Source organism: Somniosus microcephalus, chromosome 10, assembly GCF_052327205.1.
Source record: "Somniosus microcephalus isolate GS21.2 chromosome 10, FLI_Smic_1.0, whole genome shotgun sequence".
NCBI lineage: Eukaryota > Metazoa > Chordata > Chondrichthyes > Squaliformes > Somniosidae > Somniosus > Somniosus microcephalus.
The window spans coordinates 166,314,971-166,331,839 of NC_140996.1; the positions used below are offsets into that span (position 1 = coordinate 166,314,971).

The following is a 16,869-nucleotide window of genomic DNA, read 5'->3' on the forward strand; positions in this document are numbered from 1 at the left end:
ATACTGAATTTCTAGGCCATAGGGTCTAATGACAGGGAGGAACTGATAGAAATCAGTATTTATAGGGAAATGGTGTTAGGGAAATTGATGGGATTGAGGGCTGATAAATCCCCAGGGCCTGATAATCTACATCCTAAGGTACTTAAGGAAGTGGCCCTAGAAATAATAGATGCATTGCGGGTCATCTTCCAAAATTCGATGGACTCTGGAACAGTACCCATGGATTGGCGGGTAGCTAATGTCACCCCACTGTTCAAAAAGGGTGATAGAGAGAAAACGGGGAATTACAGACCGGTAAGCCTGACATCGGTAGTGGGGAAAATGCTAGAGTCCATTATAAAGGATGTAATAGCAGAACACTTGGAAAAAAGTGACCGGATCGGACAAAGTCAACATGGATTTACAAAAGGTAAATCGTGCTTAACTAATCTACTGGAATTTTTTGAGGATGTAACTGGTAAAATAGATAAGGGAGAACCAGTGGATGTGGTGTATTTGGATTTTCAAAAGGCTTTCGATAAGGTCCCGCATAAGAGATTAGCGTGTAAAATTAAGGCACATGGGATTGGGGGCAAGGTATTGACTTGGATAGAGAACTGGTTGGCAGACAGAAAGCAAAGAGTTGGAATAAACGGCTCTTTTTCCGAGTGGCAGGCAGTGACTAGTGGGGTACCGCAGGGATCGGTCCTTGGACCCCAGCTATTCACAATATATATTAATGATCTGGATGAGGGAACTAGATGTAATATCTCCAAGTTTGCAGACGACACAAAGCTGGGTGGGCGTGTGTGCTGTGATGAGGATACCGAGAAACTCCAGTATGATTTGGACAGGTTGGGTGATTGGGCAGAAGCATGGCAGATGCAATATAACGTGGAAAAATGTGAGGTTATCCACTTTGGTGTCAAAAACAGGAAGGCAGATTATTATCTGAATGGCAATAGATCGGGAGAAGGGGAAGTGCAACGAGACCTGGGCGTCCTTGTGCACCAGTCGCTGAAAGTAAGCATGCAGGTGCAGCAGTCGGTTCAGAAGGCAAATGGTATGTTGGCCTTCGTAGCGAGAGGGTTTGAGTACAGGAACAAGGATGTCTTGCTGCAGTTGTACAGGGCCTTGGTGAGACCACATCTGGAGTACTGTGTGCAGTTTTGGTCACCTTATCTGAGGAAGGATGTTCTTGCCATGGAAGGAGTGCAGCGAAGATTCACCAGGCTGATACCTGGGATGGCAGGAATGACGTATGAGGAGAGATTGGGTCGATTGGGCTTGTACTCGCTGGAGTTTAGAAGAATGAGAGGGGATCTCATCGAAACTTATAAAATTCTAACAGGACTAGACAGACTAGATGCTGGAAGGATGTTCCTGATGGTTGGGGAGTCCAGAACCAGGGGTCACAGTCTAAGGATAAGGGGTAAGCCATTTAGGACAGAGATGAGGTGGAATTTCTTCACCCAGAGAGTGGTGAACCTGTGGAATTCTCTACCAAAGAAGGCAGTAGAGGCCAATTCATTAAATATATTCAAGAAGGAGTTGGATATATTTCTTAAGGCTAGGGGGATCAAGGGATATGGAAAGAAGGCAGGAACAGGGTACTGAATTTGGACGATCAGCCATGATCTCATTGAATGGCGGAGCAGGCTCGAGGGGCCGAATGGCCTACTCCTGCTCCTATCTTCTATGTTTCTATGTTTTTCCTCATTCTTCCTTCCAAAATGTATCACTTCACACTTCTCTGCGTTAAATTTCATCTGCTATGTGTCTACCCATTTCACCAGTCTGTCTATGTCCTATATCAATGGAGGAAAGGTGCGGTCAATTGTGTCAAAGGCTGCAGAGAAATTGAGGAGGATGATGGAGGGATAATGTACCATGGTCACAGTCACGATCACAGAGGATGCCATTTGGTTAGGGCTGTTTTCATACTGTGGCAGGAATGAAAACCTGGTCGGAAAGATTCAAACATGGAGTTATGGGAAAGACAGGCACGGATTTGGGAGTCGACACTATGTTCAGAAACTTGTTGGGCAGGTGGTGGAAAATTTCACAGGGGTGGCTTCAGTAAGGGGAAAGGTGTTGCTACCCGTGAGTCAAGTTTCAGTCAAAGCCAGGATGTCAATGTAATCATCAACTATAAGGTTCTGGATGGCAAGAACATTGTTTGTGAGTGCATGGATATGCTAGAGGGAAATGTGGACAGGAGTAGTCATTATTAACACACTGGCATAATTCAAGCCAGCAGTGGTGGGTGGGGTGAGCAGTTAGGAAGGAGGTAGTCAAGGTTAGCCCCCAGTGGTGGTTGACTTGGTGGGAAGGTCAACGAGAGAGAGGGTAGCTGGCGGCTTATCCAAGGGGATTCAAGCCTGGAACTGTGACAGGAGAGTAGGAAGGCAAAGGAGTAGTGATGGGTTCATATACGGATTAGTGGGGCAATGTACCCAAGAGTGGGAGAAATTAAAGATGGCATAATTGGGTGACAAGAGGAGGAGACAGGCGACAAGGGTCCAAGAGGGGTCAAGAAGGAGAAAAAAGAAATAGTTCTAATGGGTTCGGGTCCAGAGCAGCAGCCAAAATGTGCACGTGAATGGACACAGAATTAATTCAGGTTACATAAGCACAGCAAAGATTAGGAGAGACATCCTGATCATAATCAGAGGACCTTCCCCCTTACTCCAAGTGCTATAAATCAGATGGATCAAAAATTGTTATACTTGGTACACTTGGTATTTTAATATTACAATAAAATGTCACAATATCTAATTAACTGACTGCTGGCCCACAGGTACAAAACTTCACTGAATCAACATTATCTCACCAAACACTAAATTACTCCACAAAACAAGGCTCACAAATTCAACAGAAGTTGTCCTTTTTTTATTGAGGCTCCCTCAGCAGGTTCACTGGGTAAAGGCATCGAACCCTGGTCTGTCCTGCAATAGTTCACTGAGTAAAGGGACCAATTCCTGGTTTATACCAAATGATGGCAGAAACATACTTAGGTGGGATGTCCCTCAAAGTCAAATAGTACTCACTGTCAAGGCTCACATGAATAATGATTATTTGGGCAAGAGTCAGCGAGCAACTGCCACCCTTGCAAGGAATCAACCACCTTCTGGAGCGGTGGAGAGAGAAGAAAATTGAGAGACATGAAAAAAAAAGTGGTGCAGGTGAGTTCTAACTGTTTTTCCTCCATTCCTTAATGAGTTGCTGAAGATTGCTGAAACTTTGCTTGGGTAGCAGGCACAAAGCCCAAGTTTAATTGTTTTTCTTTCTCTCTAGCGGAGAGTATCTGTTGCTACCAGTGCACCTCACCCAATCTTGATATGATTGTATATACTTTTGTTTAAACTCACATCTTTTTCATCCATTCAATTTTTCTTTGTTTTTGCTTTCTCATGACTTCTTGTCTTCTCTGGAATATGGAATGATGAAATGTTGTCTTTCTGTTAGACTCAAACTGCATATAATCTGTAGTGGTTCCAAGGTACTGAACAAAACACAAAAGAAGGTTAATGGATGTATAATTAACAAATAAAACTCTCATGCCCATATGTATGAATTAATAAAGCAAAAGATTTACCAAAAAGTAGATAATATTAACTTAAACTACTTGGGTAGGATTTTCTTCTATTGAGTCACAAGGAGGAGATAACACATGCATCATGAACTATTACAGAGAATTACATAGAAATTACAATATGAAAACAGGCTGTTCGGTCCAACCATTCATTCATTCATACCCATCCTGTTCCTATATCCTTTTATTTCCCCTTTCCTTCAACCACCTATCTAATCTATTGTTAAATGTTGACATGGTCTCTTCTTCAATCACTAACTCTGGTAGTGCATTGCACCACCTCACAACCCTCTGAATAAAAAAAGTTTTGGTTACTCTATGTCCTAAATCTATTACAGTTAATCTTATATATCTACGTCCCCTTGGTCTAGATCCCTCAATTACTGGAAATGGTGGTGAGGGGGGGGGGGGGGGGGTGGGCAGTGGGGAGCAGAGGAAGGTATTCATGAAGCTATTTAAATTTACTCCACGTGTGATTTAGCCAAAATCACAGCAATTTAATCTGAGGTGCAAAACAAGCTGGAGAAGAAACCCAACAAGAGTCTGTCTGACAAAATATTTATAATGTTTTAAAATTCAGAATTTCCCTTAGGGTCAGTAATTTGACTCTGGTTTTGATTTGTCCAATATTATTTTGTTTTTTAAAACTGGGCTCCATCTCGGTTCTGAAAGCTCACATTCGTCAAGAGAGGGAACTGAGTACGTGCAGAGTGATGAACCCCGCCTCAATCGCACATTTTATAAAGTGCATTTTCTGAGGCTCCACACAGGGATGTGAACTTCTAGCTTCATCCAGCATAAACAGATTAGAACTACACGCGTACAACTTTTTCTGATGGCGCCCCCCCCCCCCCCCCGAGTATCTGTCTGGAGCAGTAATATCATGGTCACTGTATGTAGTAGGTTGTGTAATATGATTTAAAAGAATTATACCGACGTCTCATTGTTTCCTAGTTTTCGAGTTTGTTTTAAAGGGTCTGGTGGACAGATTTTCCTGTGAAAACTCAATGTATATTTAGCTTATGGGGGGGGGGGGACCTAATACAGATCACACAGGTTTGCCTTGGTAAAAAAAAGGGCAAAGCAAAGACCAAAATGAGAGTGTGTATGAACAAAGTAGCATTATTTGCCTTTTTATTTATTAAACAGGTAAAAAAGCCTTCATAACGCGACTCTGGCTTGTCAAGCGATAGCATCAGTGATATACAATCTTGAATTTTGACTGGAACTATTTCTGAATGCTTCGAACAACAAACACACAAAAGAGTAGTGGTTGGATCTTAAATACACTCAGCTGTAAATATCCTACCACAGGATTAACCTTACATACACTCATCTGACACCACCTGCATCCGTCTGGGACTTACACAGCTCATATGTCACCATACAATCTCAAGATAGACGTCACACATGTTGTCACTACCTCACTTCAGAATGAACCTTCACATACACTCAGCTTCACCAGCCTGCCGCAGGATGGAAGTTATATACATTCAGCTATCACCATCTCCCCTCAGGATGAACCTCACATACACCCTACTGTCAACACCCATCTTAGATCCAACTCCCTATCCAAGCTCCTGTACTGACCTGCCCTCTGCTTCTGTCCACTTAGAACACTAACTGCAAGACAACAACAAAAGAAGATCCCTGAACTAATTTAACAATCCAGGTCTTGTTTTTGCCTAATGTTCGTCCGTAAGAACATGTCAGCCCAAGCAATTCTAGCATACATCCCAATTGTCAGTTAAATAGCCCTGTAAACTGAAGTCTCCAAGTAGGTAACATATATTCAGATCATTTGCTTTAGCAATGGGAAAATTGTGACTACCTTATCTGAAAGACTTCTCCACTCATTATTCTCCTGTCGTTTGTACCATCCACTGCGATCATCCGGAATTTTTACAGGGTTATGGCTATGAACTCGTTTGGGTACTTTTTGTTTGACAGCAGGATTAGTATAATCTTTGGGACTGTTCGCACACATATCCACGATCGGTCGGTGAGTGAATATTTTGTAGTAGATTTTTGGAGGAAATGTTTCCTATAAACCAGACCAGGAATAATCAAGTCAGTTTGAATCAAATCAGCAAAATATGTGAGCCTCTATTTACAAACAGTGGTACTAGGAATGTTGTAGCTTTTATTTTGTAGAAAAGCAACTGCAACAACAGATAACAGTGCAGGCACACATTTGCCGAAGTTGAGAATGTCACTAGTGTCAGCGCTGTAGTTTAAATGCTGCATCTACCATTGTCTGAACCGTTTAATGGAAGTCTGTATGTGTGCGTTAGCAACAAAACTTAAGTTGTATTCAGTTCCAAGACAGATATTTTCAAAACAAAAAACATTTGTACCAGAAACTGAGCTGTGTCATGTAAATGATGTAAACAAAAGGTGAAATCTACCTGGTCAAATAACAGGTTATTTTCTTGCATTTATAAGGGATCATTTTCTGCCTTTGCGCCACTGGTGGGAACCTCACCCAGAGGCAGCCTATATTGGAAACTCAAGCAAGGGCCTATTAATGCAAATGGATGGAAAATCGCAAAAGCAAACACCGGAACTTTCGATATGCGCTTTGGGCGGATCAAGTTCTCCACTGAAGTCGCCCGGTGGGAAAATTACCCTCATATTGTCGAGTGAATTTGCTCAAGAATGGCATACTTTCCACCTCTGTCATCAAATGTCAATATTAAGCACACTCAGGACAGATATAGCAGGAGCTAAATGCGCTTGGCCCCTGACATGTCTGAACCATAATATCAGAAAAGCATCTCTTACTGCAATAACAGCAGCTATCATTATTGATCTTCCTGAGTGTGATTTAGTGTAATTTGGGCGTATTTTTCATTTTTTGCAAGGTTGCCTAAATCCATTTCATATTGACCTAATCAGAAAATATAGGGTACAACACCCCAAGAGGAAGTACAACAACAACTTGCATTTATATAGCACCTTTAATGTAGTAAAACGTCCCAAGGCACGTCACAGGAATGTTATAAGACAAAAAATTGACACAGAGCCACATAAGGAGAAATTAGGGAAGATGACCAAAAGCTTGATCAAAGAGGTATGTTTTAAGGAGCATCTTAAAGGAGGAAAGAGAGGCAGTGAGGTTTAGGGAGGGAGTTACAGAGCTTAGGGCCTAGGCAGCTGAAGGCACGGCCACCGATGGTTGAGCGATTATAATCAGGGATGCCCAAGAGGGCAGAATTTGAGGAGCACAGATATCTCGGGGGGTTGTGGGGCTGAAGAAGATTACGGAGCTAGGGAAGGGCGAGGCCCTGGAGGGATTTGACAAGGATGAGAATTTTGAAATCGAGGCGTTGCTTAACCGGGAAATAATGTAGGTCAGCGAGCACAGGGGTGATGGGCGAACGGAACTCGGAACGGGCAGCCGAGTTTTGGATGACCTCAAGTTTATGTAGGGTAAAATGTGGGAGACCAGCCAGGAGTGCATTGGAATAGTCAAGTCTAGAGGTGACAAAGGCATGGATGAGGGTTTCAGCAGTGGATGAGCTGAGGCAGAGGCAGAGACAGGCAATGTTACGGAGGTGGAAATAGGCGGTCTTAGTTATGCCATGGATGTGTGATCCGGGCAAAAAACACTAGGAATCACTTAGAGGTTATTACATTTGTTTGCACTTTAATTCATTGCGACAAGAGAGTTTCTTGTGATGATGTAGAATGAGGTAATAGCAAATGAAAGGGATTAGAGCCACAGGTGCTGGGTTAGCACAGATGATGATATTGCCAATGGTGCATTTGACCACTGCATTGTGCACCAATGGAGATTATTCATGGATTGGCCAATGAAGACTGGGGAAAGTCTTGTAAATGAGAGCCTACATATGGCTCTTGCTGCTTACAAAGGTGGTACAGTGGAGATCTTTTCTGAATCCTCATATTTGTCTTGGTTTCCCCTTGACTGCGGGTGGGTGTTTCCTCCTCCACCACCTGCTCCATGCTTCTTTCAATGGCAATGTTGTGGACATGCAGCAGACCATAATGATATCTTGGAGACCCTACAAGCTATATTGCAAGATGCCCTTGATCTGTTCAGGCATCTTAAGTGTTTGATAATGATCTTTGTGGCTGGATGAGCCTCATTGTATCTACATTCAACTGCTGTTTTTGGCCGTCTTAATGTTGTCATAAGGTAAGAATGAAGAGGATAGTCCTAGTCTCGTAAAATACATTTGTGATGTCTCATTGTCTTCGAATAATCCTAGCACAATGGATTGCCTTGAAATGCCTGGGAAGCAGGAATTCACTTGCATGATCATATTTTGATGGTCACAAATTACCTGCACATTGAAGAAGTGGGAATCCTTGCAGTTCATGAAGGTAATGGAATTGTGTGTATGGGGCCTTTAGGGCCATATAGATGCCATCACTGATACTCTGGACTTTGGGGAATCCTGCCATGTGAAAATATTGCACAGCCCCCTCACTTGCTGCCATGTGGCCATAGGGAAAGTGATGAAATTGTTTGCCTCAATGTACAACACATCAGTCACCTTCTTGATACAGCTATTAATTACAGATTGAACGATGTATTTGAAGTTTATATGGCAGTTTGGAATGAGGTATAAAATTTCAGGGCTTAACAGCCACTGACTGTACCATCCCTGTGATGGAAGTTGGGTGGAAGTTAGAATCCAGGAGATGGCATAACTCTAGTAAAGTGCAGTCTTCAAAGGCAGTTTTCCACCAACCTTCCAAGTTAGATATGTTGTTGTCTATAGATATGCCTTTGTGGGTGATGACGGACAAGGGCAGTCCAACCTGCTTTGCATCCCTGCTTTCATTCTCTTCCCCATCCTCCAAATAAGCCATCCATCCTATTTGGCCTTATCTAAGTTTGGCAGAATTGCTGTGTTAAGCCGGAGCATCCCAAAAGTAGTACAGAGGTATAAACAAATCCCAGAAGGGAAAGAAAGAACTTGCATTTATTTTGTGCTTTCCACAAGCATAGGACATCCAAAAGCCCTTCACAGTCAATTACTTTTGAAGTGTAGTTATTTTGTAAGCAAATGTTGCGGCCAATTTGTACACAGCAGGGTCTCACAAACAGGAATGAGATGAATGACTGAATAATCTGTTTTTTGATGGTGTTAGATTAGTGAAGAATGTCAAATAAGATACTGGAAGAATTCCCTGGTTTTTAAAAAAAAATGCCAGATCTTTTATGTCCACCTGAACAGGGAGACAGAGCCTTGGGTTAACATCTCACCCAAAAGGCAGCAACTCTGACAATGCAGTAGTCCCTTAGTACAGTACTCAAGTATCAGCCTAGACAAGGTACTGCAAATCCTGGAGTGGGACTTGAACCACTGACTGGCTGACTCAGAGATTGCTGCTAACATTGGTAAACAGGATTACCAATGAGATAATGTAATAGTGAACCCACTTAATTCAGTTAGCTAAACAATTCAGTTAAATTGAAAAAAAGTGTTAATTTCTTTTAAATGTCCACATTGAAGTTGTATGAAGCAACCACGAGGACAGCCATGAACATACACAGCTAACTGCATTGTATCTTATGTCAAATTAACACATTTATTACTTTTTAAATGCTTATATGGAAATAAAGGAGAAATATTTTCTTTTTGTGCTATGTGTGACATAATCATAAAAAGTATGGGTTTATAATTCCATTGTACGTAGCACACATTGGAAATTTTCCCATATAGTTAGTCAGAAATAACAATGTATTGCGCCTTATTCACTGTTTCATGACGATTAAAAGTATTTCAAAAACTGTTACTGTAGGTGAGATTTTGGTGAACCTCTGATACAATTACTTGCATCCAATAAGTTTTAAAGATTATTCAAATTTTAAAAAACGTCATTATAGTTCTCACTAAGATTAAATCTGTTTAGGACGTGGTTTTCTCTTGCTTCTGTGAAATTATCTAACTATACAGATAAATCTAGGGGTCGAAATTACGTGACCGCTCCAGTGGATTCCCACCATAACTCGTGGTAGTCTGCCAGAACTACCACAAACTCCGCCGGGACTCAGGCATGCCGGGCCCTGGACCTGCCCTGGAGGCTTCCTGTGGCCTTGTTTGGGGCGGAGCCTCCACCCACCCCAAACAATGTCACTGGCACGGCAGGAGTTCCCATATCATTCCCCTTATAGGGGACCCAGCGTACATTTGGAGGCTGATGCACTGAGTGAGATAGAGGAGGCTTATTGACTTCTTGATGGGTAGAAGTGGTCTCTACCAGGGTGAAGATGCAGGCTGGGACCACAAAGATTCGGCAATGGTTATTCTGGTGAGGTGGGGGGCGGGACTAGGTATCCCCCCAGAATAGGAAAGACACACTGGAGTTTCCAGCCTTTGGGGTATGGTAGGTGCTTGAGATGTGCCACTAATACAGTTTAAGTACCGTCCTCTTGACCCCGTCGTTCTCCAGCAGCATCAGTGCTGGAGGGCACTGGCACTATATGTGACTCCAGACCCACAGCAATGTGGTTGATTCTTAACTGCCCTCTGAAATGGCCTAGCAAGCCATTCAGTTTTAACAAACCGCTACGAAACACAATAATAAGAATAAACCCGGCATCGGCCTCGGCACCGGCTACGAACATGACAGCAGCACACACAGCCCAGTCGACCCTGCAAAGTCCTCCTCACCAACATCTGGTCACTTGTGCCAAAATTGGGAGAGCTGTCCCACAGACTAGTCAAGCAACAGCCTGACATAGTCATACTCACAGAATCATACCTTTCAGCCAATGTCCCAGACTCCTCCATCACCATCCCTGGGTATGTCCTGTCCCAGCGACAGGACACTCACCAGGGGTGGCGGCACAGTGGTATACAGTTGGGAAGGAGTGGCCCTGGGAGTCCTCAGCATTGACTCCGGACCCTATGAAGTCGCATGGCTTCAGGTCAAGCATGGGCTAGAAAACCTCCTGCTCATTACTGTAATGTATATACCTTTAAGGGGGGAACTACTTTTTACAGCTCATGTATACTGTAGTACCGGCAGTGACCACACCTGTATATAGCACTGAGTAGTAATCTGTACAGTTCAGTTCCAGAGTGAGCCACGTTGAGTAAACACCTGTTGTACCGTTCTCCTGCAGTCTGTGTCTTACTACTGACGGACACAACATTGGCGACGAGGCAAATTCGATCCTACCTGCAACTCTGTATCACCTCCCAGGGATTCGTTCCTGGAGACCAGTAGATTGGAGGTCAAGGCCAGAGGCACGGGCGTCGACCACGGGCAACCGCCCAGTCATCCAGCAGTGACTCGAGAATTGCAGGGGAGGCTGTTGAGAGCCAGGCTTGGCTTTCCAGTCGCGGTGGTCCAGCGAAACGGGCTGGCAACAGGTAGTGCGCAGACCCTTCCCGGACAGCGGCGGGCTAGAGCCCGACCGAGCGGCACAGCAAAGGGCTGAGCAGCGTCGACGGGAGAGAGAGAGAGAGAGGGCAGTGCGCACAGGGCGCAGCAGGTGTTCAGGGGCCGAGCAGCGTCGAGGAGAGGGACGCGCAGAAACCCGCGAGGCGCCGCCATTGCCACGAGGACCGCCGAGAGTGGCGTTGGCAGCAGCGCAGGAGAAGCGCGTGAAAGCTACAGGGCGCCACCATTGCCACGAGGACCGCCGAGAGCGGCGTTGGCAGCAGCGGGGGAGGAAGGAAAGCGCGGGAAATGCCATTTTAAGCCATTTTAAACCACACCCAAAATGCCGAAGAGTGGCAGTATCACCGCATTTGACAATGAAGTCGAAGATTGGACTACATATGTCGAACGAATAGAGGTATACTGCAAGGCAAATGAGGTGTCAGATGACAAGAAAGCGCCGGTATTGTTAAATTTAATGGGTGCAAAGACGTATGGCTTATTACGAAATCTAGTAACCCCAGCGAAGCCAGTGGAAGAGAGTTTTGGAGACATAGTGACGATACTACAGGAACATTTAAACCCCACACCGCTGCTGATAGCAGAAAGATTCAAGTTTCACAAACGGAACCAGCATAAGGATGAAAGCAATGCTGAATATTTAACAGAACTGCACAAACTATCGAAACACTGCCAGTTTGGAACGGGACTGGCAGATACCTTAAGGGACAAGTTTGTGTGTGGGCTTCAAAGTGAAGGAACCCAGAAACGGCTTTTATCTGAAAAGGACCTTACGCTGGACAAGGCTTTCAGCATTGCGGTATCATATGAAGCAGCAGCATGGGGCGCTGCAGAGATACAACAGAGACCGCAAGAATATGGCACAAACGAAATGTCATACAGAACAGGGAAGTGCTATCGCTGCGGCAGAACAACACACAACCACAATGATTGCTGGTTCAACGACAAAGTGTGCAGACAGTGTGGAAAAGTAGGACACATAGCACGAGTCTGCAGGTCAGGAAAGAAAACCAGCAATAAGAAATCTCCAAAAGAAAAGTACAAGGTGGTACATAAGGTGACAGAGAATAGTTCAGATGAACAAAAGAGTGATAACGACTCCGAAAGCAGGGAGCTGAGTTGTCTGAAACTACATAATGTGATCAAACCGGAGGATCACCGGACCATTTGGGTCACTCTCAAGATAGCAGGAGTCCAGGTAAAAATGGAATTGGACACAGGATCAGCCCTAACAGTCATAAACTGACGGGACTACGAGTGGCTATTCTCACACATACCCTTGAGAGACACAAAAATTATTTTGAAGACGTACACGGGGCAAAAAGTCTACCCCAAAGGAAAAATAAGGGTGACCGTTATATATAACGGTAAGGAAACACCAAAACTAGACCTGTATGTATTGCAAGGTGGAGGACCACCATTACTGGGACGTGAATGGATCTGGAAAATACAGCTGGATTGGCATTCCATACAAGCACTGACTGTGGCTGCCAAAAAGGATGACGACGTCACACCTGGGCGACTGTCAAAGATCCTAACCGACGCGCAAGAAGTGTTCCAGCAAGGACTCGGAACACTAAAAGGCATGACAGCAACAATTAAAATCGAAGAAACCGCAAGCCCAAAATTTTTTAAGGCCAGACCGGTACCTTATGCGATCCGCCCAGCCGTTGAAGCAGAGCTGGAGAGTTTGGAACGTTCAGGAGTACTGTCCAAGGTAGACTGGAGCGAGTGGGCTACACCCATTGTCCCTGTGATGAAAAAGTCATTGAGCAGCACGCCTGGGGAACCAAGGAAGGTTCGCATCTGTGGGGACTTTAAGGTAACAGTGAACCCAGTCCTTCACACCGTGCAATATCCACTTCCGCGGATTGAAGATATTTTCGCCTCGCGATCTGGAGGGAAACGCTTCACTAAGATTGATCTGGCCCAGGCGTATCTGCAAATGGAGGTAGAAGAAGCATCAAAAAAATACCTCACAATCAACACCCATAAAGGTCTCTACCAATACAACCGGCTGGTATTCGGGGTAGCATCAGCTCCGGCTATTTGGCAAAGGGCAATGGAACAAGTCCTGCAAGGGATCCCAGGGACCCAGTGTTATTTGGACGACATCCTGGTCACGGGCAAAAATGACAGTGATCACCTCGCCAACCTGGAGCAGGTGCTCACTAGATTGAAGGAATATGGGCTCCGAGCTAACCGCCCCAAATGCGAGTTTTTTAAAAAACAGATCTCGTATTGTGGCCACGTTATCGATAAAGAGGGGTTACATGAGTCCCCAGAAAAGATTGAGGCAGTAGTCAAGGCTCCAGCACCGGAAAACGTGTCACAACTGAGGTCGTTCCTCGGGCTGGTAAACTACTACCATAAGTTCTTGCCAAATTTGTCTACAATACTACACCCACTGAACACCCTACTGCAAACTGGAGTGCCATGGAAGTGGAGTGACGAATGTAAACGAGCTTTCCAGAAGAGCAAAACACTAATCACATCGAAAGAGGTATTGGCCCATTTCAACCCAGCACTACCAATTCGGTTGGCGTGTGATGCGTCACCCTACGGCATTGGAGCGGTGCTGTCGCACAAATTCTCGGACGGCTCAGAGAGGCCAATAGCCTTTGCGTCACGATCACTAACCTCAGCCGAGCGTAACTATGCCCAGATTGACAGGGAGGCCCTCAGCCTAGTGTGGGGAGTGAAAAATTTCAATCACTATCTGCACGGGCAGAAATTCACCTTGCTGACTGACCACCAGCCTCTTGTCTCCATTTTTAATCCGAAGAAGGGCGTTCCGGTGATGACTGCGCAACGACTACAAAGATGGTCACTCTTTCTAGGGGCGCACCACTATGAGATTGAATATAAGGGCACAAAACAGCATGGAAATGCTGATGGTGTACTGGCCGCGCTAGACGTGCTCCTATCTAGCTATCCAGCAAGTTAAACACTCATTCAAAATAATTCTTCCTGAAGCGGTTGCTGTTTTGAAGCTTTTACTTGAACAAATTTGTGAAAAGATATTGCGCTTGGCCTAACATATGAAGTCAGATTACACTGGATTGTAATGGAACCTCTCATAGCAAATTCTCCATTACTCAAGTCAGGTTCTTCCTGGCAAAACTGCTTCCTGGGGTCAACAGGAAGAAAGGTAGGAAGGTCAAATGACCTCACACAGGAAGAAAGGAACAAAGGTCAAATGACCTCACACAGGAAGAAAGATCAGATGACCTTTCCAGCATACAAACTGTTAACACAATAACCGCCACCAGAGGGTGCTATTGCATGTAAAAATGTCCAGAATGTCACATAATGTCCATCGGTCCAGAACACTCCCCGTCTGGGGTCATTAACGACTCCACATAGTCCGAACTCTACTTGTCACTGGAGTCCTCTGGCGACAAAAGAAGAACCACCTCGGAGACGGTCCGTTGGTGTTGATGATAGGATGCAGCTTCCGTAGAATGCTGTGAGGGGGTAGGTTGCGTTCTGCTACGCACAGTTCCAATCCGGGCATGGTGAGGTCTGGCTGGGGTGCCAACTTGCCTCTATCAAATACGAAGCCGGTTTTGCTTTGTCCTTCTCGAGTGGTGACCTTCAGATAAGCCACACTTGCAATGGCCTTAGCGGATGCGTCTGCAAAGACACAAAGCTCTTTGAATTGGGCATTTAAGGGAGAGAAAGACGAATAGCAGCGAGGTATTCGGATCTCCTGTAAGTCTTGGAGTGAGTCTCTCCATCTGTCCCACTCTGCTTCCATCTCTTCAGGGAGAGGTGAATCCCACTCTTCAGCGCGTGTGGAGAGTTCCCTGAGGAGCAGCCTGCCTTGTATGGTGACAGGGGCTAAGAAGCCGAGAGGGTCGTATAGGCTGTTGACTGTAGAGAGCACTCCTCTACGTGTGAAGGGTTTCTTGGCGTCTAGGACTTGGAACGTGAACGTGTCTGTTGCTATGTTCCACGACACCCCTAGGCTACGCTGTAGGGGGAGGTCATCAGTGAAGAGGTCTAGGTCCTTGACGTCCATAGCACGATCTTCAGGAGGGAATGCCTCCATCACTGCTGGTCTGTTAGAGGCTATCTTATGCAGCCTGAGGTTGGATAGTGCAAGTAGTTCCTGGGCTCGTCCGAGGGTACTGATGGCCTCTGCTTCGGTCGGGAATGACTTCAGTGCGTCGTCGACGTAGAACTCTCGTTCGATGAACCCTCTCACATCACTGCCAAAGTCGTCGTCTTCTTCCTTGGCAGCCCTCCTTAGTCCGTATATGGCGACAGCAGGGGATGGGCTATTCCCAAAGACATGGATACGCATTCTGTAGTCCACAATGTCTCTGTTGGGGTCATTGTCCCGATACCACAGGAAGCGGAGGAAGCCTCTGTGGTCTTCTCTCACCACGAAGCAATGAAACATATGCTGGATATCGGCAGTGATGGCGACGGGCTCTTTCCTGAATCTCATGAGCACTCCCAAGAGGCTGTTGTTAAGATCGGGCCCTGTGAGGAGTACGTCATTGAGAGAGACTCCCTGATATGGTGCACTGGAGTCAAACACCACGCGGATCTGACTACTGCATGGGGTAAGGTAGCTTGGACGACCATTCTCCAAGATGGAAGTCTTGAGTGTGCTCACCTGAGATGGCTTGTTCTCCAGTGTGCGACATCCTACGGGGTACACATTAACGAGGCATATCTTGGAGCATGCTCTTGCGCTCACTCCTTCTCCACACACCTCGGTGCACCTGGATGTAATCTCCGAACCAGCAGCTCCCTCTCTCTCCCCGCCGTGCTCTGAAGCGGGAGGAGGCGTCTCTGACTTCCAAGGAGCTGGGCCTGGGTATAGTGCTGAAATGTGCCGATCACTTTCACATTCTGTGCATTTTGCATCCACCTTGCAGTTCTTGGCGAGATGGCTCGTGGACGAGCAGCACCTGAAACATACAGAGTTCTCTTTAAGATATTGTTTCCGATCTTCCAGGGACATCTCCCTGAAGCCTCTGCAGTTCTTTAAAGGATGGGGCTTGTTGTGGATAGGGCATTGTTTGCTCATATCCTCAGGTTTCTTCTGAATCTTTGTGTGCTCAGTTGAGGACACTTGCATTCTGTGGACAGATATTGGTGTCTTTCCATGTCTGTCGAACTTGTCTCTTCTGGCAAGTGCTGGGTGGGAGGAGAAGAAGTTGAAGCTGGGGTCGTTCCTGGCTTTGGCTTCTTTGATAAGGAGGCCGCGCTCTTCTCCTGCCGACAGGTCTAAGCCCGATGTGGCATCGTGGAAGCAGGACTTCCAAGCCTGATAATTCTTTGGCCTGTCATCAAACTTGATTAACCCCGAAGTCACCAGCTGGGTGCGTGCAAGGTATTTGGCGAGGTCGTAGGTGCTGGGACCTTGGCCAGGGTTGCCTTGGCTGGGGGCTCTGTTGGGGGTCTCAAGGAACCGAGAGGGGATTTGCCTCTCACTTTCTCTATTCGGCGTCCTATTCCTTTGCACCGTGTCTTCCGTTCTGCTGGGGGAGACTCTGCGGCTTGACGCACGCCGTCTGCTTTGACCTTGGTTGGCAACTTGTGGCATGTTATACGAAGTGCTTGCGTCTGTAGAGATGTGCGGGCTTCCATCCCTTCCTCCTGTAAACTGTATGTTGGCATGGTCGCTCACGTAATCTATGGTGCGCTGTCGTGGACTCTGCCACGGAACGGGAATTAAAGGTTTGTAAGCTGTCTTGGGATCAGCTCCCTCCAAAATTGCCTCGAATACTTGTGTCTCGGCTAATGCAGCATCCATCTCTTTTTGTTGCTGCAGAGCCTCTAATGTGGCTTGGAGATGGGCCTGTTCAGCCTGGCGTTCCAATTGGTGTCGGGCCTGTTCTGCTTGGAGCCGGGCCTGTTCTGCTTGGGGTTCAGCTTGGAGACGGGCCTGA

The 16,869-nt window shown here is 45.8% G+C and overlaps 1 protein-coding gene across 1 annotated transcript in view; it reads right to left on the reverse strand.

Annotated features, from left to right (window-relative positions):
* The window catches only part of c10h11orf65 (chromosome 10 C11orf65 homolog), a 154,933-nt gene that overhangs the window by 55,486 nt on the left and 82,578 nt on the right, over positions 1-16,869 (reverse strand). The window contains exons 7-8 of the mRNA XM_085999101.1: positions 5,406-5,618; positions 3,351-3,484 (exon numbers count right to left, since the gene is read on the reverse strand). Of these exons, the coding sequence (XP_085855227.1) occupies positions 3,351-3,484; positions 5,406-5,618 (347 nt within the window). The remainder of the gene's footprint in view (positions 1-3,350; positions 3,485-5,405; positions 5,619-16,869) is intronic.